We start from the raw sequence: 21,436 nt of genomic DNA, 5'->3' as shown, positions 1-21,436 counted from the left end.
GAATTGTTAGGACTAATATTATATATATGGCACACACACCTCTGTGTTTGCAGCTGTTCAATGCAAAGTTGTGCGCTTCTGAGCTGTATTTTCTGTTCCATCCAGGTTTGACCATCTACCCTTGTTTGGTTTGTTGATCAGCTGCCTCTTTCATTTAGTCCAAAATAAAAATGTTTATTCCTTGGAAAAACATACTTCCATAAAAGTAATCATTTTGACATGATTGAGTATTTGGTGCAAAAGCATTAAAAATAGTATTTTAATTTTTTTTAATATAAGAAGAATACATCCTGGATTAGGTTTTAACCTAATACCCATTGGTGGTGATACCAGTCAATAGCCAATAGCAAATTAGGTCTCCTCCGGCTCCTGTCACCATCCAGGTTGAGAACACTGAGGTGGAGAACAACTACAAATACCTGGGTGTCTATCAGGGTGATAAGTTTGGGATGGGATGGGATGGGACTGGCATCTGGACAAGCTGTACAAGATGGGCAGAGCCAACTCTACTTCTTACATCAAAGGCTGAGGTCCTTTGGTGTAAGAATGTTCTATGAGTCTGTGGTGTCAATTGTCTTCTTTTATGCTGTTGTGTTCTGGGGCAGCAGTATTACAGCGAAGGACACTAACAGACTGAATAAGGTCATCAAACACTCCAGCTCAGTCCTGGGGAGTTATAAAATGGAAACAGTGGAGATGGTGGAAGAGAGGAGGAGGCTGGGAAAAGTATCATTGATGAAGAGCCACAAAACACTACAGTGATCTTGAGGAACCCTCTCACCCACTACACAAAACACTGCAGGAACAGTGATATTGAGGAATCATCTCACCCACTACACAAAGCACTACAGGGACAGAGGTGTAAACTGGGCAGCAGACTGCTCCAGGAAACAATGCTGCAGGAAGCAAAACTTTCACAGGTCTTTTCTTGCTGCAGCCATCAGACTGTATAACTCTGCGCTATAATTCATGTTTCTCAGTAACTGCTGTGCTTCTATGCATCATCTGCCCTACACTTTATTACTGCTTATTCTACACCAGTCATGCTCCTTTATGTATTACTGTTGTTTATTATTATTATTATTATTATTATTACAGTAATAATAATAATAATAATTATTGTTGTTGTTGTTTTTTATTTATTTCTTTTTTGCCTTCTTTTGAGGTGTTAACCATCTTCTTATGCATGTTTATGTATGTGTGTGTTTTTTTAAAGTAACTGATATTCACTGGAGAGCATAATTTCATTATGTGCAATGACAATAAAAGGGATTTGATTTGATGAGTTTAATTTATATTCATTTATATTAAATTTATATTAAGCGCCTTTCTCAAACTCAAGCTCGCTTGACAATAAAAATACAGATGGAGACAAAAAGAACAATAAACAATAATTAACACATTTAATATATTAATTAACTACTATTAACAGAACAAATGTGATGAAAAATGTTGAGAAGAGAGCTATGTTTTAATTTGGGATTTGAAAGAGGAAAGTGAAGAGCAGAGATGGAGAGGTTGAGGCATTGTTTCATAAATTTGGAGCCATGACACTAAAAGATCTGCCTTCTGCAGAGACCAGTATAAACTTGGGGATGGAGAGGAGACCTGCATCAGAGGACCGAAGTGTCCGGGTGGGGCAGTATGTGTGTAGGAGTTCAGCTAGGTAGGGAGGTGCAAGACCGTGCTGAGCTTTCTATGTAAACAGGAGGAGTTTATACTGAATGTGTTCAGGGACAAGGAGCCAATGTAACTGATATAGAATTGGGGTGATGTGGGCTTATTTTCTTACATGTGAAAGAATCCTCACGGCTGAATTTTGAATATGTTTAAGTGAACCTATAGTTTTATTTGGGATGCCAATGTACAGTGATTCAGTAATCAAGACGGAAGGTGATGGTATGAACTAGAGTCTCAGCATCTTGTCTAGTGACACTCCAGCTCAGTCCTCGGAGATAAACTGGAAAAAGTGGAGATGGTGGAGGAGAGGAGGATGCAGGGAAAGGTATCAGTGATGATGAAGAACCGCAAAACATTACAGGAACAGTGATATTGAGGAATCCTCTCACCCACTACACAGAAATTGACCGGGACAGTGATCGTAAAAAACCCTTTCACCCACTACACAAAACACTACAGGGACAGAGGTGTAACCTGAGCAGCAGACTGCTCCAGGAAACAATACTGCAGGAAGCAACAATTTCACAGGTGTTTTCTTGCTGCAGCCATCAGACTGCATAACTCTGCACTATAATTCATGTTTCTCAGGAATTGTTGTGCATCTATGCATCATCTGCACGACACTTTATTACTGCTTATTCTGCACCAGTCATGCTCCTTTATACATTACTGTAGTGTATTAATAATAATAATTATATTAATAATTATTATAGTAATAATTAGTATTATTTTGTTGTTGCTGTTATTTTCTGCTCTTCTTTCTCATATATGTTATTGATTTTGCTATTGTCTTCTTTTATGTATTTATTTATTGCCTCCTTTTTAGATGTTAACCATCTTCTTATGCGTGTTTATGTATGTGATTTTTATAAGTAACTGGAATTCACTGGAGAACATAAATTCATTTCACAATATGCAATGACAAGAGACAGCATTTGATTTGATAATGAGTTTAATTTATATAGCACCTTTCTCAAACTCAAGGTCACTTTACAATAACTATACAGATGGAGAGAAAAATAACAAAAATCCAATAAATCACACATTTAATATATTAATTAACAACTATTAAGAGAACAAATATAATGAAAAATGTTGAGAAAAGAGCTATGTTTTAAGTTGTAGCCATGACGTAATTTTGGAGCCCTAACACTAAAAGATCTGCCTCCTACAGAGACCATTCTAAACTTGGGGATGGAGAGGAGATCTGCATCAGAAGACCAAAGTCTACGGGTGGGGCAGTATGACTGTAGGAGTTCAGCTAGGTAGGGAGGTGCAAGACCGTGCAGAGCTTTATATGTAAGCAGGAGGAATTGATACTGAATGTGTTCAGGGACAAGGTGTAATGAATCATCAGGACACAGGTAGGTGTGGATGCAAATGCGAGAGTTTATTTAAACACAGGCAGGAAGGAGTTGTGAGGTGAATTAGAAGGGTAGTCATAAATGGGGAGGCAATGGTGAAGAGGAGAGTCGAGGGCACAGTCCAACGTCAAAAGCGATAAGCAGAATCCGAGGTTGTCCCAGAGTCTAAGACTGAGGCATTGTCTAGGGGGAAAGCAGAGGTCAAAATCCAGAAAAAGCAACAGAAACAACGAATCCTCGGTATGCATGAGAATACAGTACTTCGCGAGGATGCTATGGGAAAAGGGAGGTTATGAAAGAAACTGAAAGGAGAGACAGGTGTAATCAATCAGTATTCAGGTGAGGGTGATTTCCGTCTGTGCGGGGAAAGGCTAGTGGGCAGGACTGATGCCGTTACACGAGCCAGTGTAACTGATATAGAATTGCGGTGATGTGGGCTGATTTTCTTACATGTGAAAGAATTCCCATGGCTGAATTTTGAATATGTTTAAGTGAGCCTATAGATTTATTTAGGATGCCAATGAAGATTGTTTTAGTAATCAAGATCAAAGTATGAACAAGAATCTCAGCATCTTGTCTAGCGAGAAGAAAAAAAGGCATTTTTAACCAGTGACTTGATGTAGGGTTTAAAAGAGAGGGAGGAGTCAAAAAGTACACCAAGGTTCCTAACTGTGGATGACGATTTGGGCAAGACACCATCCAGATTGTATTTAAGATCAGAGAATTTTGAGATTTTTTATTGAGAACCAATAAGTAGAATTTCTGTTTTGTGAACTGCAAAGGTTTTAGGGAGTTTATGTTCATGCATGGTTTGAGTTCTTGGATACAAGAAAGTAAAGCAGCAGGTTGTGGTAAGGTAGTGTTAGCCTTGGTGCTAATACAAATCTGAGCATAACAGTGGAAATGGAAACCATTTTTGGTTTTGGTTCTGTTTGTACTGCACATTGTGATCCTGGTTGTATTGGTGTTGGATGATACTCATGTTTCACCCTGCATGTTCTATGTGAGTGGCATTGTGTTTCTCATTCTAATTTGTGTGTTGTCAATAAATCTGTCCATGTGGAGGGAATCTGTGCTTCCTGCTCCTTGCCCTGCAGCAAAGCCCGTTTGCACTAATCTGAAAGCATGATATTCTTTCAGATGCTTTAAACTATCTAATATTTAAAAGAATACTCTGCAGACTAGTAGCAGAGTGAAAAGAAGAAAAACACAAAAAATACCATAGAATAATGCCCAAAAGGTGTCACTCACAATGATAATGTGGTGATCGAGATATGACAATGACAAAACAATCAAGCCTTTGTTATGTAACATGGAGCTCCTAGAGGCACTAATTAGCTCTAAGACTAATTACTAGTTATTACAACACTAATTAGCTCTCAAAGAGTAACAGTAACATACACCATCCCATATTTAGGTCTCCAGTGGAACATATTGACCTGCTGAGACATGAACACCTGAAGACTGAGAACTTTAAACCCTCCCTATGGTACATACACTAGGTTTTAGTCATGCAGTGTGTTCCACAAACTCAAGACACTTATTCAAATTCTTATTATAAATCCTGATGTCAGTGGCCTGTCCTGTACAATGTAGATATTGAGTCGGTGAGCCTGAGCTTAGAACTCAGAACTTAGAACTGAGCTTAGTCAGAACTGTGTCACTGCTATAAAACAGAACACTGGTCTGGTCAGAGTGAGGGGTGGTCCAGAGCCATCTTGTTCAATTTTAACACACATGCCTCAGGAGGACCTGCTCCTGTAAAATATATGCCTGATACATGTATGCATTCCATATAGTCAAAGCAGATTTTTGTAAATGAAGAAATAGTAATATGCAAAGAATTAAGAATTTAATGAAACATTTTAAACAGTTAAGCATACATTTTAAACAGAGAAAAATGAGGTACAAACACTTTCTAATGTGTAGAAACCAGAAATTCCCTTTTTATGTACACACGAAAACCTTATAAAAGTATTTATATTTAAGCATTTATATTTATATTTAAAAGTATTTATATTCTAGACATGATAATGCATTAAACAAAAATGTTTTGATGTTCTTCTATTGATCATTTGACAAATCATAGAGTGTGTAGTTCCCTATTGTTAGCATCAATGAATTTAATCATTTTGAGTGATGAATATCAATAAAGACTCCTAGAAGACAAACAAGGGTTAACTTTAAAGAGCGTAAAAGAACATTGTAGTCCAAACCTTAACATTCATGGCATTGTGTCAGTTGCTTTTATCCAGAGTAACTTACATATGGAACTTTTTTTACTTTATAGACTTGTATTCCTATATGAACTTTTTCCCCCTTTTGCACTATATGTGAAAAATACATGTGCCAAGACTTATTTGTAAATGAGGGATGGGAAGGACACATCTGTCCTGTCCTACAATTCAGGTTAAGTGTTCTGTAAATGTGTGGGTTCTGTTTCATTTATGGTTCTCTGCTGGTGTTTCAGTTTGGATGAGTTTGGGGAATCTGGTTGTTTGTTATAACACGCCTATAGTGGAGTTCTGCTTCACTTCTTGATCCAGGTTGGTCTACAGAGCCTCTACCATCTGTTGTTCTTTACCTGAGAGCATTACAGTGGAAGGAGACAACATGTTCATCATCACATGGTGGCAAAACATCAGTGAGAGCTCACACAAAGCAAACAATATCCTTGAAAGGAAGAGACATTGATGCCACTTTACAGTGTTTGCTAAATTATTAATACTGAACATTATTACTTCTACATCATAATCCAGGTACTCTAAATGATGATGCACAGGTCAGTCTCTGAACATGAGCATGTTCCATAGTAAATATGAATCTAATTAACACTTAAGCAGTATGATGTGAGAGGGAGTGCTGTTATAGTGAATAACAAAACAAAACAAGACAAGCAAACCAAGGAACATGAACGACAGTGTCACGGAACGCTCGCCTCCCTCGAGTCACGTGGTTCGGCCCGCCATGTGCAGTGGGAGGACTGTCTTGTTTGTAACCACATCTGCACCTTGTTAGTCTGTATGTATATAAACCCATTTTAAAGTGTGCAGGTGGTTGTTCATTGTTGGTGTAATGTTGTGAGTGCCGTTGTGCTGTTTATGTGAATTAAATGTACGTCCCAGTCGCTGGAGTCTGTGCGTCCTGCCTCGCGCCCTGCGGCACTCGTGCCGACACACGTTACAGATAGGAGGGACCAACCGTGACAGCACAAACAAATAGTAACATGATCACTTCCTAGTAGTTTGGTAATGATTGCTATAATTATGTAAATGTTTTTATGCATTAATGAAGGCTACAATTTGATGTGAGAGGGAGTGCTGTTATAGTGAATACACTGGTCAACAATGGTTTTGCCTCCTACAAAAATACCTGTTTATGTATATGAATCCAAATATTTTTGCAATTTTTCTATTACTCAGTTTTTCTGTTCCAGTATACTTGTATGTCATCGTGTATAGAATGGAAAAGTGGTGGAAAAGCCTCTATGTTGGCAGACTACTGCTGAGCATCAAAGAGGAACATTCCTGAGGTCAACTATATGCAGATATCAAACACTGTAGATTTAAGAAGTATGTTTGTGCATATTTTAAGCAACCCTGTTTATGAATTAGTAATATATAGTTAATGGAAAGTTTAATTACGATCACTTAGAAACAATGGGTGATTCTAAAAACATATAAATTCATCATGAGAAGAATTATAATGTACACTTATTTTAGTTTGTGAATCAAGAAATATTAAACTTTTAACAGTTATAAGCAATATATTTTGATTTGCTTGCATATTTGTTCATTTGTTAGGCTACTTCAACACAACTCAACTGTTGCCAAGCAACACATTTTCCTGCACACCAGCTGTCGCGGTAAAGACCCTCCTTCAAGACATCTGTGTGCGTGTGTGTGTGTGTGTGTGTTTGTGTTTGTATGGCCACACCCTCCCCGTGTATCACTCCTGTTCCTCGATTTGTGTTGTTATCGTGCGTGTATTTAAGGTCTTGTTTAATCATTCGTTAACCTTGCGTTAGCTTGTGTGTTACATTATCTGTTGTTTTGTGTCAGTAAACATCACTTTGTTGTACTCGGCTCATTCCTGCATCCTCCTTAGCTTCCGACATTATAGAAACACTGACCACAGAAGGATGCCTGGAAAGAAGACAAAAGGGAGAAGAAGGGGAAGAAAACGTATAACCGCTCCTCCCCAGCCCTTCCGAGGAAACTCTCCATACTCTTGGGTACACTCACTACTACAACAGGGGAGAGTGCCCCTGGAGGATTTTGGGGGAGCCCTGAGTGTAGTCCAGGATTGGACTCTGCAGAGTCCTACAGACCCTGGACGGACTACCGGATTACGACCAGTATCCAGGTTCGGACTCTGAAGAGTCCTATTATCCATATTGGGACTAGCAGGAGGGCTACGGGGATTACGGATGGAGTGAGGAGCACCACAACGTCAGCCTCTGGTCGAAGTCGGAGGTCGACAGCCTGGAAGGTCCAACAATGGAGGTGGAGGAGGCCCTAACATGAGGATCCCTCTTCTGTGATAGCAGATTTCGAGCAGATTCAGCAGAATCCGAGAGCGATGAGCCTCCGGTGCCCCAAGGCTCTGCCCAAGGCACTGGAGTCAGCAAGCTGCCCCACGTGTCTGGCAGAGAGGTGGCGTCATCATCTGAAGACACTCCCTCACCTACGGCACACAGCCCCAGAGCTCCAGTGTCTACATGCAAGCCTCAAAGAGGCAAGAAGGATGCGTTACCAGTCCCCGCCACAGAGACAGGCAAAACAGCTGGTGCACTTCCTGGGGTGTCTGCCACAAAGCTGGACAAACCGATGCCACCCGAATTGGCGAAGGGCGATCGATCCCCCACAGGCTGGTCTGACTTCAACCCAGCCGACGACTGGGGGACAGGCTGGGGTTCCTGCCAGCTTCCCCAGACTTTTTCCCAACTCTTTGTGTGGTTTTGTTCATGTACCCGTCCCTGTCACACTTAATGTGCCGGTCACTTTCTCCCCCTTTGTGTCTGTGCCTGCTCCTGTCAGTGTGTCCACCCCTGTGTCTGTCGTCGTCTTGGTCCCTGTCTTCCTCCTCTCAGTCCTTCTGGCCCTGGTCCTTGTCGGGTTGCTATGTCCTCCAGCCTCGCTGTTTGGTCTGGGGGTCGTACCCGATAGGCTGGCATGCTGGGAGTTGCGGCGTTGGGGAGGGGCTCTGTCATGGTACGGCCCCTCCTTCCAGGTGTGTGTGTGTGTGTGTGTGTGTGTGTGTGTGTGTGTGTGTGTGTGTGTCTTGTATCACGTATGTTCTTCATTTTGTGTCATTATCGTGCATGTATTTAGGGTCCGGTCTAATCATTGGTGTTTGTCATTGTTTAACCTTCCATTTATTGTGCAACCAGGGACATAAATGTCCCTGACTGTAACTGGGATTCTGATGAGCTAACACCAAAGTCTGTTACGATCTAAAACAGATAAAAATCATTAATGTAATGAAAAGTGGAGTGATACATGTATAGTTCAAATTCCAGTGCTGTTATACTCTATATCAACACTAATGGAAAGACTTGTATAATTTATAATTTAACTTGTATAATTTATAATATAATGCACTAAAAAACAGTAACATGATCTTTTCTTAGTAGTTTGCTAATGATTGCTATAATTACATAAATGTTTTAGGCATTAACAAAAGATACAATTTGGATTACTATATGTGTCTTTAAAACAATTCTATAAATATGCATAATTCTTAACAAACAATTGGATTAGGTTATTTATTTGGGCCTGTTATTATAAAGTGTTACAAGATGTTTTTACCTTCCACTGTTCTGTTTGCTGTTGATTTTGATGTAGATGTGAAAGCCTCCCAGCACTGACAGCAAGGTGATGATCTCCAAAACCCACACACAGAGAAACACCATGTTCCTCACGGCTAAGAAAGAGAGAGAGAGAGAGAGAGAGAGAGAGAGAGAGAGAGAGAGAGAGTAATGAAACAATAAAACAATATGCTGTAAATACTGAACATAATATATATTCTTTACCCTGTTCATGGCTACTTTAATAGTTACCACTTTTGTCAGAATATATTTTGTGCAACTTATCTCTCAATATCACACTGTCACTTTTGGCCCTAGCAACACTTTTGTGTCTTGTGTTTCCACCATATTTGTCAGTGAGGGTTTCACACTAGTACAGCATTTATCTAAAAACTTAAAACCATCTAGTCCACTACAATGAATAGTAGTGTATGTGCTGTGATATCTATCAGTATTTCTGCAGGTACAGATGACAGAATAGAATTTAAAATAATTGGTTTAATATGGTGAAGTGGAGCTTTCTAATGTGATTAGAATGGAAACCAAGTAACTGAATAGAAACTGGAAAAAGGGTGACTGTAGATTTAATTTACAAACATTCAGAGAACTCAGATAAAAGGATTGCGAGAACTACCCTTATCTAGCACTTTAAGGAACATGAGATCTGGGTTTAGATTTATTTGATACTATGGCATCTAGACAGAAAACTCAGAAATGAGATGTGTAAATGAGACATGACGAGGTGAGTCTCACTGCTGTTGTGGGAGCTGCAGCTGAAGTTTCTGGAATTGCACATCAGTGGATTATCAGTAGTATTCACTCCTATGAGAAGTATTGTAAATACAAATCCTGCTATTCTGTTATTAACAGTCAGTCCAGATTTTGTAGGCACAGCAAGCATTATGGGTAAAGATAGTATTTAAAATATCCATAAAAGTAACAACAATGACGACAGTGATAATACAAACTAATATTTTAGTCCTGAACTACACACAATACACAGAATAATGGATATAATATGGTGATGAGGAGCTTTGTCATGTGCTTTGAATGGAAACCAAGTAACTAAACAGAAGTAGGAAAAGGAGTGACTATTGGTCTTAGATGTATTTGATACTAAGCCATCTATATTTATTGAACAACTTGCTCAGATATATATGTGGGACATAAATGCCTGAGTTGGGATTCTGAGTGGGGGTGAGGGTTTTGTTATCAGTTACTGGTAGACTTATACCAATGTTGGGTGATGTCACATTCACCGCTGTTGTGGGATCTGCAGTTGAAGTGCCTGGAATTGCACATCAGAGGAGTATCAGTAGTATTCACTCCTATGAGAAGTGTTAAACACACATTCTGCTATTCTGTTAATAACTGTCAGTCCAGTCTGTCTCTTGGAGATCTACCATCCTGCAGACTGTATTAGCAAGTCTTAACTAATACCTAAAGCACCACTACCAACATTAAGGACTGAACTAAATTTGAATTACTTGGTCATTGAGGTGCCCAGCAGGGTTGGGTCACATTAGAAAAGGGGTGCCCAACTCTGGTCCTGCAGAGTTTACCTCCAACCCTAATAGAACACACCTGATCCAGTTAGTCAAGCCTTTCAACATTAGAGTCAGTTGTGTTGGACTGAGACTCTGCAGTGAAGTAGATCTCCAAGATGGCAGCAGGGCACTGCTGTCGTACTCTTTTAAAGGAACAAGACATTTAACTAGACAGTGTTGTGTGATGGTTTCTTTTCAGACATGATTGATTTATGGTGAGTAACTGAGTTTCTCTTTGAAGATTATGAGTAGTAACATTATCATTGCTGCATCATTATTGTTGTTATTGCTTTTACCATGATGATATCAAAGCTTAAAGAAAGTGAGCTTTACCAGGGCACTGGTGTAACAGAATAGAACTTTGTCCATGGCTGACGTTATTCTTTACATGGCAGGTGACATTTCCATCATACTCTTTCTCCAGCAGGAGAGTCTTGATTCCATCATCCAGTAGATGTGTGATTCTGGTTCCACTGAGAGTCCAGTTGAAGTGGAGCTGGTCCCCCTCAGAGGAACAGGACACTGTCCTCCTCTCACTGGAGAAGCAGTTATCCTTCACTACTACTGAGGACACTGCAGCTGCAGGTTACAGAGAACAGAATTTAAAAGAATAAAGACGATGTTTTATTCTAACAGGATCCTTAAACAGAAATATCAGTTTTGCTTTACAATAACGACACTTACATTAAGCTTTAATGACATATTCATGAGTTATAGTAAAATTGGAATATTATTGTATATACACTATTATATATTGTGACGAGGTGGCTGAGCAGGATGTGGGGACGAGTTCGTAGGACAAACATATAAGTTTATTGAGACACGTCAACACGAACATAGCACGCAGGCTATTGGGTTCAAACATTGACCCACACAGACTCAAACACAAGAATTATATACACGCACGCTAACACAACACAATGAGGAGCAGGTGTGAAACACAAGGAGGGTGTGGCCATACAGACGAACACACACAAACACACACACACACACACACACACACACACACTTACACACACACAGGGAGACGTTTGGGGGGAGGGGCCCTACAGTGACACACACACACACACACACACACACACACACACACACACACACACACACACACACAGGGAGACGTTTGGGGGGAGGGGCTGTACCGTGAGACACACACACACACACACACACACACACACACACACACACACACACACATATATATATATATATATATATATATATATATATATATATATATATATATATATATATATATATATATCTTTTACATATGTTGTTAATTAATATGTAGACCTACATCACACAAGCCAAATGTACTAAATCTCCATAATTTTTCTTTACAGGGAATAAATGAGACTAAAATCATGAAGTCTTCAAATAATATTAATATTACATTTAATATATTGCCCAAGTACCAAGTTCATGAAGCATTCATAAATAGTTCACTTGTAAGTGGATTACATATGATGTGTCAGTGTTGGTTGGTCTCTTTGATGAATGACCTGGTTTTGAATGAGGTGTAGGTGTTAGCTACATGCTTTTAACATTTAACCTATAAATGCACTTTATAATACAATTTATGCAAACATACATAAATACAGCATATGTATACATTTTTATACACATGAACGAAATATCCAGATATCACCTCTCATATTTAAAAACAGAATTCATGAACGAGGACACTGGAAACAAAGAAAGGATCAAAAATTAACTGCCCTACAAAGATTCACATGCACCTAAAATACAGACAAACCAATGTAAGGAAACTTGCTTCACAAGTTCTGGCTGTGTTCTTCCAGTTAGGAATTATAAGAAATCATTGTAAATTCAGTGGTTATGGCTGTTATCTGACATGAGATGATATAGTCCTACCTTCAATGTTCAGCTGGAGATGATATTTGCCTTTAATAGTACCCTTTGCATCAAAGGTGTCTAACGTGTATCTTCCTGAGTCTTTCTTCTCTGTTCTGGTTATTATAATGGTTCTATTATCAGCTATAAACTGCCATCTTGGCTGATCTAAACGGTTTGTTGTGATGTTTTGCTTTTTATATTTTAAAATTATACTGGTGTTATTGTTTAATATTATTTCATCCTCAGGGACCAGCTCCAGGTGCAGTGTTTCTCCCAGAGTTCCATAACATGTAAGATTCTGATTAAATCTGTAGATAGCAGGAACCGCACCTGCAGAGCGAGAAAATCAAGAACATTTTGTCATTAACTTGATGCAACAACATCTGATCTGATCTAAACAACTTTAATCTACTTTAATGATTGAGTATCAATTTAAATTAAATTTATCTAATTTGACCACATACAATCAAATGTAAAATAAATTCTCTTTTACTATTAAAAGGAACGATCTGGGGCTCCTGAGCAGTGCACCAGAAAAACATTTTCCTCAATCTTCGTGGATTTGCTTGCTCAAGCCCTGATGTCACAGCCATCTGTGGGCAGGAGTCCAGGGAGGCAGAACTGACACCTGCTCTCTGGTTGGGTGGGACAGCTTTACTCTGTCAATCACAGCAACACTAGCCATGGATGCTTGAGTGCAGATGATAAGAACAGTTTGCACTTTCCTCTGAATGCTTTCAGTTGCCCTGTGTTGGACAATTGGCAGCAGCTTGTAAAGACGTGGTGATCCACATGTCTCGGAGTCTAACAAGCAACCTGAGTTATATACAGTTTTGAACAGTTACCACTCACTTCACCTCAAACCTGTAGTGGTTTGTTAATGCTTTTTGTATAAACTCCTTATATTTTGTGTATAAATATGTATTTTGGAGTAAATTATTATCTAACATAAAATTGGCTCATGAAGTGTTCATTTTGCATTTGCTCACATGCATTCAGCAACAGATATTTGAGATTTAATTAAACACCGCCTTCTGTACCTGGATCCTGGATTTTGTGATTGAGAGTCCCTATGAGTTCAGACTGACAACAACATATCCAGCACCACCACCCTGAGCACCGTCATCCCCCACAGCTGTGTGTTCAGTCTGCTGCTGTTCACACTGAGGACGCATGACTGTACTGCCCAGTACAGCTCAAACTGTATCAGTAAAGTTACTGATGACACAAGAGCCATGGACCTCAACAACAACAATAATGAATGACTGTATGGAGCAGAGGAAGATTGACTAATTTACTAAAAGAACAAAAGAAATCACTACAGTTAGATGCTCTGACTCCAGTGCAATGTGATGTGGTACCAAATCGTACAGCAGGTAACGGTCGCCATAGTGCTGGGTGTCGAAGTGATGGTCAATAAACAATGTGGGAGTGATTGATAATTGGTCCAGCTTTGAGGGCAAGCCTGGTCTTTTGAGTCAGGACAGTATCCACGCCACAAATGTGCTGCTCTCATTTACTTTAGCATGGAATGCAGTCTGGCAGACAGTCGTAGGATAGATAGTCACTGACAAATTCCTTGTCTGAACATAATTGATTTATCTACAAATAAGAAATATTTTCAGTCATTTTCACTAATTACAATTTATAGGCCACCAGCACCTTATTCTGAGTTCTTATAAGGGTTTATTCACTTCCTACAGTATTTACTAATGGGTACTCTATGGAAACAGTAATAGTTGTAAGGGTCTATTCACTACAGTAATTGCATGGTAACCTTGATTTTGGCTTTGGCGTCAACATAGATAACATAGCTATTCTCCCTCAGACTACAGCTGCCTCCAGCCAAGACCTTAGTCTTAACAAATGTTTATCTTCTTGTTATAGTTTCAAATGTATCACAACGTCCTCCATAGCAAGTCATTTTCTAGAAACTCTTACAGATTTACCTGATTTTAGCTCTTGGACTAATTCCAACGAGTTAGACAATATGATGGAGCACTTTGATGGAGATGCTTTGTGTCAAACAACTTTAAAGGAGCAATAAGTAATTTTTCCAACAACTGTTCTTCACATTATTAAGTATCCATTATACTGACACCTGTTAACTTGGATTGTTCAGAGATTCTGTACTAATTCTATTTTAAAAATGACCATCTACATGTGAGAAGCCTGCTCTGTGGAGCAGAAATTTGTTAATTTTAAGACAACAAAGCAATTTGATTCTTTATCTCATGTGAGCTGCAAGAATGTGAGCTTAACAAGAAATTGGAATTACTTTTCTATATATGTTTTCTATTTTTGGTGGTAAAAATGATTTATTGCTCCTTAGTGGTACTACTAAGAAGTAAGAAAAAATAGAAACAATTTGTCCCTTGGTACAATTATGATATACACATGCTAAAACAACATATCAGCGAGGTAGAATGTCAAGGGTGTCTGACTAAGGTATGAAACCTCCACTCTGTTTGGAAGGATAGTTATACAGTACAAAAGGATGCTTTCTACAGTGTATCCAATATCCTTTCTTTTTGATTGAAAACATCAAGAATAATGTATTACTACCACAGTTTACAGACATTTAGTGCAATATCTAAACTAAGAAGCAGTTACCAACAGAATAAGACATACCAGCAGCACACAGCAGTACTGATTTCATGAAAGCTTTCCATGATAAAATTTAAATTATTGAACAAAAAAATAAAACAGCTTGACTAACACGAGAATTTAGCTAACTTACTATTTGAATTTAGTTACTGAGCCCACTCGTTCAGCACAGAGGCTGGAACTTCTCCACTGCTTCAGCAGATGGAGGTGGTTAATTTGATTTCTTTAGTTTGTCATTGTGAGTCAGGAGCAAGGTGTGATTGATGATCTCAGAAGTATTTATTTTGCAAAAAACAGTGCAAGTCTTTAAGAGTGCAGACAGCAGGTTTAGCTTTGTCTCTGTCTGGTGGCTACAGACAATCAGTGCCAAGCAATGAACCCTGTGGGAATTACATAGAGTGTCAGTAAATGAGGGATAGATGTAGGTGATAATTCAATAAATGAGTGATTGGCACTGGGGAAACGAATGAATGTTGTGGTCTGTGTGGTCTGCCAGGGCAGATTAGGTGACACCTACGATGTTACTTAAGGAAATATTTGTCTGTCATTTCTTAAGGTTTATAAGCCATCTAGTGTTGAGCCGAGGAGGATGGGTTCCCTTTTCAGCCTTGGTTCCTCAAGGTTTCTTCCTCTTGCTTTCAGGGACTGTCACACATATTATAAAAAGTACTTTATAAATACATTTGAACTGAATTGGCTGTTGAATTCAGGAAGGCCTGTGGTGATCACTCCTGCACTCCTCAGCATGTTCTACAGAGCTTCCCATGAGAGTCTGACCAGCTGTCTCCTGGCCTGATATGGGAACGGCAGTGTCTCAGACCACACGACCTGCAGCAGAGAGTGATTGTACTGTAGTGTGTACAGTAGGCTTTGAAGGTTAAAATGGACTCCAGTGTGCAACTTATCTGTGCTTCAAAGAACTGAGGAAATATGTGAAGATATTAAAAACAAATCTTTCAGAGTGGCCCGACCAGACTGTCTGGTATGGGAGCTGCAACCTGAACTTGCAGTGGATAATGAAAACTGAGATCATGATCAGAGCCTCCCATGCCAGACTCCCATCACAAATACTACAGTTGGAGTTGGAGAAACCGTGGTGACCTGACCGCTCTAATACAATATCTTTGCTGTTTCCTGTAATGAAATAGCATAGGCAGAGTGATGGTCACAGCTGTCCAAAGTACCTTGTAGGCAAAATATTCCTTTACTTCTTTGGAAGGGCATTTTTGGAGTTAAACTATACTTTCATTTGCAATGAAAGGGAAGTAAAATGCATGCAAGGCTTTACATATAAAGCACCCAAAATTGACCATATGAACTCATCTCGAGAATGCACTATTCCAGACACAACAGAGCAATTTATAGAGCGACAGTATAAAGCATAAAATGCAAAGTTACTCTGAGAATGAATAACTATAATTTGTTAGATTTAATAGAATTTAAGTATTGGCTGAATAGAATATATGAATCTAACATTATTAGAACATAATGACTTGTGTATCACAAATTGTAATATTTTGATATTTTGAAATGCTTCATGTCGAATTCTTTCAATGATTAAATACTCTGTAAAAATCTTACTGTTACATGATCAGCATAAAGTTGATATCAAGATATGCCATAAGTCAGTCATATATGTACGTCTGCACATGTCCAGTCCATCTCTCACAAGAACAGCAGGCAAATCTTTGTCACGCAGCCGCCCTCAGTCCATGACTGCACCTCCCGTCTTCCCCTGCACAACCTCACCAGATTACTAGTGTCACCTGTGTCTTATCTTTGCTACGCTTTATATTCTCTCCAGTTCCGTTTATTCCCTGCGAAGTATTATTGCTGTTCTATAGTGTGTAGTGGGCAATTCCCTGATGTATATATCTGGCTATTACCCTCGCCTGTTTTGCGTTTGCTAATGTCGATTATTGCGCTATAAATAAAAGTAGGCTATCTGCAAGCTTCCTTTTGAGTTTCCACAGCCTCCCAACATAAGTAATACGTTTACATTTTGAAAAACAATCTTATGAAATTGCAATGGTGTAGCTGAATTGTCATTTCTTTTAGAAAAACCCATAAAACACCAAGTTTATCTAAATACATGAGTGGCACACAAGTATAAAAAGTGAGTTTTAGAAAATATACATTTTTAATCTGTTTTCCATTTTGTGAATTCCTATATTGGACCCTCATTTTTAAGAATGTCATTCCAAAAATAAAATGAGTTAAAATAAAATGAGTGCTACTTGCCCATGGCAGCTCCTGTGAACATCACCAGGACTCCAAAGATCCCCTGCATTTTCACACAGTGGTAAAAATACTTCAATCCAAGAGATTGATTATCTCTCTGAAGCTTCTGCTTGAGAACTTTGCAGTCAGTCACCACTCCGGTTATACACTTACTCACAACTTCACCCTGATGAGGAAATAAGGCAGGCCAATGAGAGAATGGAACTGGCTAATTTTTGACATGGCTAATAATGCTTTTTGCGTGAAAAAGAGGAACTAAGAGCTTTCTTCCTGTTTTCTTACCAGAGAAAATGGACAGAATCCTATGTGTAAATTACAGTATTTAAGTAGTAAAAGTATTTAAATTGTTAAACAAATTCTCTACTTCCAGTCTTTCCACAGACTCTTTAGCAATCTATTACAAGTAGACAATGTTGTCAGTTATGATGATATTATAATAATACTCCCTTTTTGACATTACAGGTCCTTTACATTACAGACCTTTTGACTTGACAGGTCCTTTAGTTTGAAAGGAATCTGTATTCTGATGTTTAAAGCAGATTATTTCATTGTAGTTTAATGTGGCTTCTTTGTATCTACAGCTACAGTTGACAAAGTATAACCTTACAAGTTACGTTTCATAGTTGTACTTACTTCATGGTCGTACTTATATTTTATATGCAGTTGTTTAAGAGTAAATGTGAACCTAAAGACACATTAAAAAGTCTTTGATGAGAAAAATGTATATTTGGTTTATCGTCAGAATCATGTTGGTGATAAATCAGCCAATTCATGGTCAGAATAATAAAACAATCTGTACATTTGTGGACAGTGACATTACTGGATGTTTTGTTTTGGCCCTGAACTCTAGTACACTGGTTAATATTCAGAGTGTAGAATATCATCATCAGTTTGTCACGGCACGGCCCCCTCTCCTAGACTCCTCCCCGTCTGTGTGTGTGTGTGTGTGTGTGTGTGTGTGTATGTGTCTTTATCGTCACGCCCCTGTTGTGTTGATTGTCCATGTCACACCTGTTTGTAACTGTTCCTTGTTAACACATAAATCTCTATTATACATTAATCCCTATTGTTCTGTTGTGTGGTGTCCGTGTTTAACTCAGTGTGTATCTTGTCTCGAATGTGAACACACATCACTTAATGTATACGGTCATTGTGTTGTTAAGGTTTGGTGAGTCTTACATTATTCATCATGTAGATTACTTTCGGTTTGTGTTTATTGCGTCAAATAAAGAACAGTTTAGTGGTTTTGTTGTCTCGAGGCTTACGGGTAAGGCAGGCGTATGCGGTGCGGCTCTGGTCACATACAGTTCTCTGCTCATGAACGATTATGCCGGTTTTGTTAGAGAACTGCGAAGGGTATTCCACCATCCCCGCCAGGGAAGGGCAAGCGTTCTTGCGCCTAAGGCAGGGATTGAGATCTGCAGCCAACTACGCCATGTAGTTCTGGACCCTGGCTGCGGGAACACATTGGAACAATCCCACGCAGATTGACGCATTTGTGAATGGGTTGTAGGCTGAATGACAGAACACGTGGAACACGCTGAATGAGGTGGTTCGTCTCACTGTAACCTATGACCTCCTCCTGCAGGAAAGGCGTCGGTGGGTACAACGGAACTCCCCGCAATGAGATGGGACCGGAACCACCAGACAGACCGACACTCCTGAGGAGCCCATGCAGCTGGACGCAGCCGGTGTGCAGCAGAGAAGAGAACAAAGAGGCAGCAGTATGGTGAGTCCGTCTCGTTCCATGTTTAAAGTGTTGGTCAAGGTGTTGTACAAAAGCCGTGTGCTTTCAGCCTCTGCTCTAGTAGATTCATGAGCTGTGGGAAACATCATGGATTAGGGCTTCACAAAGAGGCTAGGTATCAAGGCCATCGCCCTGCCTTCTTCGCTAAGCGCACAGACCCTGGATGGGGGTCCAGTAGGCCCAGGCTATATCACCCATGCCACTCGATATTCCAGGCCTACATTAATGAGGTTCTGAGGGAGTTCTTGCAAAGATCCGTCATCTATATCGACGACATTTTGATCTATTCCCCCTCCTTGAACCAACATGTGCATGATGTGTGGGCCATGCTCCAGACCTTATTGCAGAACTGTCTGTAGTGCAAAGCTGAAAAATATGAATTCCACTGCAAGGAAGTTGACTTCCTGGGGTACACTATTCAGGAGGGACGTGTGAGTATGCAACCAGGCAAGGTGGAGTCATTGAGGGCTTGGCCAAACCACTTACACGCAAGATGTTGCAGCACTTTCTTGGCTTTGCCAACTTTTACAGGAGATTTATCAAATCCTTCATATCACTGGCGAGGCCCCTCACAGACCAACTCCGGGGACCTTAGACTTGTCGTAGATACTTTAAAGATTATGGCTAATAAAGAACATGTTAGTTCAACTTCGCCTCTCGCTTCCTCCATACCGCCCACGTCACAGCTTTATGTATACATTCATTGTGTTGAAGCTTGATGAGTTTTATATTATTCCTCGTGTTGAATACTTTCAGTTTGTGTTTATTGCATCAAATAAAGACCAGTTTAGCGGTGGAGACTTGCCTTGGCATCCCTCTCTCACGACATGATCATTGCACAGTTCTATTTAAACCTATAAAGTCTGAACCATATATGAATAATAGTCTCTCTTATATTTGATAGCCCCCATTTCAAGTTCTTTACATTTTTTTTTTGGAACACAGCACTAGTTTCTGCACTATTGGTAACACTTTGTTTTGTGAGCGATATGTGACAATAATAGTTAAACATAGTTGTCTGTACAGTACTAAACAACTATGTAGTTGGAATATTATTTGTTTCCAAGTATACGAGTTTTATTCCAGTTTTGCCTACATTTCCTCGGCCCTGACACTTCAGTACTACACCTGCACCTAATTTCAGAATTGTCAGGGCTGTATATATACACCACTGTGTTGTGCACTTCTGAGCCGTATGTTCTGGTCCATATTTGGTTTGCTGATCATGGATTTGCTTGTGGCTTTTCTGCATGCTTATGTTTATGACCCATCTGCCTGTTTGGTTTAGTCCAAAATAAAATGTTTGTTCCTTGGAAAAACATAGTGCCATAAACGTGATCTTAATGATACACTTGAGTCTTTGGTGCAAAAGCATTAAAAATAGTATTTTTAATTTTTTTGTAATACAAGAAGAATGCAATCTGGATTAGGTTTTCACTGGAATAAACATTGTTGGTGCTCAAATTAATGACTGTATACCATTCAACACACAACAGCAAATTAGGTGTCCTCTGGCTCCTGTCACCATCCAGGGTGAGAACACTGAGGTGGTGACAGGAGCTGGAGGGAACCTAATTTGCCTACAAGTCATTTGCTCACCTAATTCACCTACAAGTACCTGCATGTCTATCAGGGTGACAAGTTGGGATGGGATGGGCATGTGGACAATCTGTACAAGAAGGGCAGAGCCACTTCCTGAGGAGGCTGAGTTCCTTTGGTGTAAGGCTGTTGTGTCAATTGTCTTCTTTTCTGCTGTTGTGTTCTGGGGCAGCAGTATTACAGCAAAGCACACTAACAGACTGAATAAGGTCATCAGAAAGTCCTGCTCAGTCCTGGGGGCTAAACTGGATATAGTGGAGACGGTGGGGCAGAGGAGGATGCTGGGAAAGGTGTCATTGATGATGAATAACCGCTAAACACTGCAGGGACAGTGATCGTAAAGAACCTTCTCACCCACTACACAAAACACTACAGGGTCAGAGGTGTAAACTGAGTGACAGACTCCAGCCTCACTGCAGGAAGCAACGCTTTCACAGGTCATTTCTTGCTGCAGTCATCAAACTGGATTACTCTGCACTCTAAGTAATTTATTTCTCAGTAACTATTGTGTATCTATGCATCATCTGCACTACACATTATTACTGCTTATTCTGCATCGGTCCTGCTCTTTTGTACATTAATGTAGTTTACAGAAAGACAGTGTATTTTATTGTAGAACAATACTGTAACAATAAGTGAGGCAACCGTGGCCTTATTGTAATAGTAGCTCATGGTTGCAATACCTACATAAGGCTTTATCACCTATACTGTACATATGGCTGTAACACCTAGACAGTAATCTTTGCAGTTTAGAAAAGCAATACTTGTATGTATATACATGCATGCACACAAATCATGTAGATTTGCATTTATATTGTGTAGTACTTTTGAACAATTTTTGTATTAGTGTTTTTATGCCCACCTTCCCATTGGGTACTGTATGTTTGTCCTGCATATTAATAACACTGAATTAGACATATTAATAACATTAAACATAAGTGAGTATAGAAACTTTGTGTACAGGGCAGCGGCCTCTGCAGGCTTC

The 21,436-nt window shown here is 39.5% G+C and overlaps 2 protein-coding genes across 5 annotated transcripts in view; both read right to left on the bottom strand.

Annotated features, from left to right (window-relative positions):
• The window catches only part of LOC118242400 (uncharacterized), a 61,207-nt gene that overhangs the window by 21,569 nt on the left and 18,202 nt on the right, over positions 1–21,436 (bottom strand). The gene's annotated exons all lie outside the window — the stretch shown is intronic.
• LOC145656970 (uncharacterized) lies at positions 4,889–17,240 on the bottom strand. Of its 3 annotated transcripts, XM_081710816.1 has the most exons (6): positions 17,106–17,240; positions 12,276–12,587; positions 10,734–10,979; positions 8,855–10,141; positions 7,062–8,499; positions 4,889–5,628 (listed from the first exon to the last, which is right to left on the bottom strand). In XM_081710816.1, exons 1-4 carry the CDS (start codon positions 17,152–17,154, stop codon positions 9,954–9,956), a joined length of 795 nt encoding a protein of 264 aa, XP_081566942.1. In that variant the 5' UTR covers positions 17,155–17,240; the 3' UTR covers positions 4,889–5,628; positions 7,062–8,499; positions 8,855–9,953. The 3 variants fall into 3 exon arrangements, with proteins under 3 accessions (XP_081566942.1, XP_081566941.1, XP_081566943.1); XM_081710815.1 differs by having other exon boundaries at positions 4,889–8,499; XM_081710817.1 differs by lacking the exon at positions 7,062–8,499.

The sequence above is a fragment of the Electrophorus electricus genome, chromosome 3 (genome assembly GCF_041902795.1).
Source record: "Electrophorus electricus isolate QZ-2024a chromosome 3, ASM4190279v1, whole genome shotgun sequence".
Classification (NCBI taxonomy): Eukaryota; Metazoa; Chordata; class Actinopteri; order Gymnotiformes; family Gymnotidae; genus Electrophorus; species Electrophorus electricus.
The sequence above is the reverse complement of the archived record's forward strand: the minus strand, read 5'-3'. Positions and strand labels throughout refer to the sequence as shown.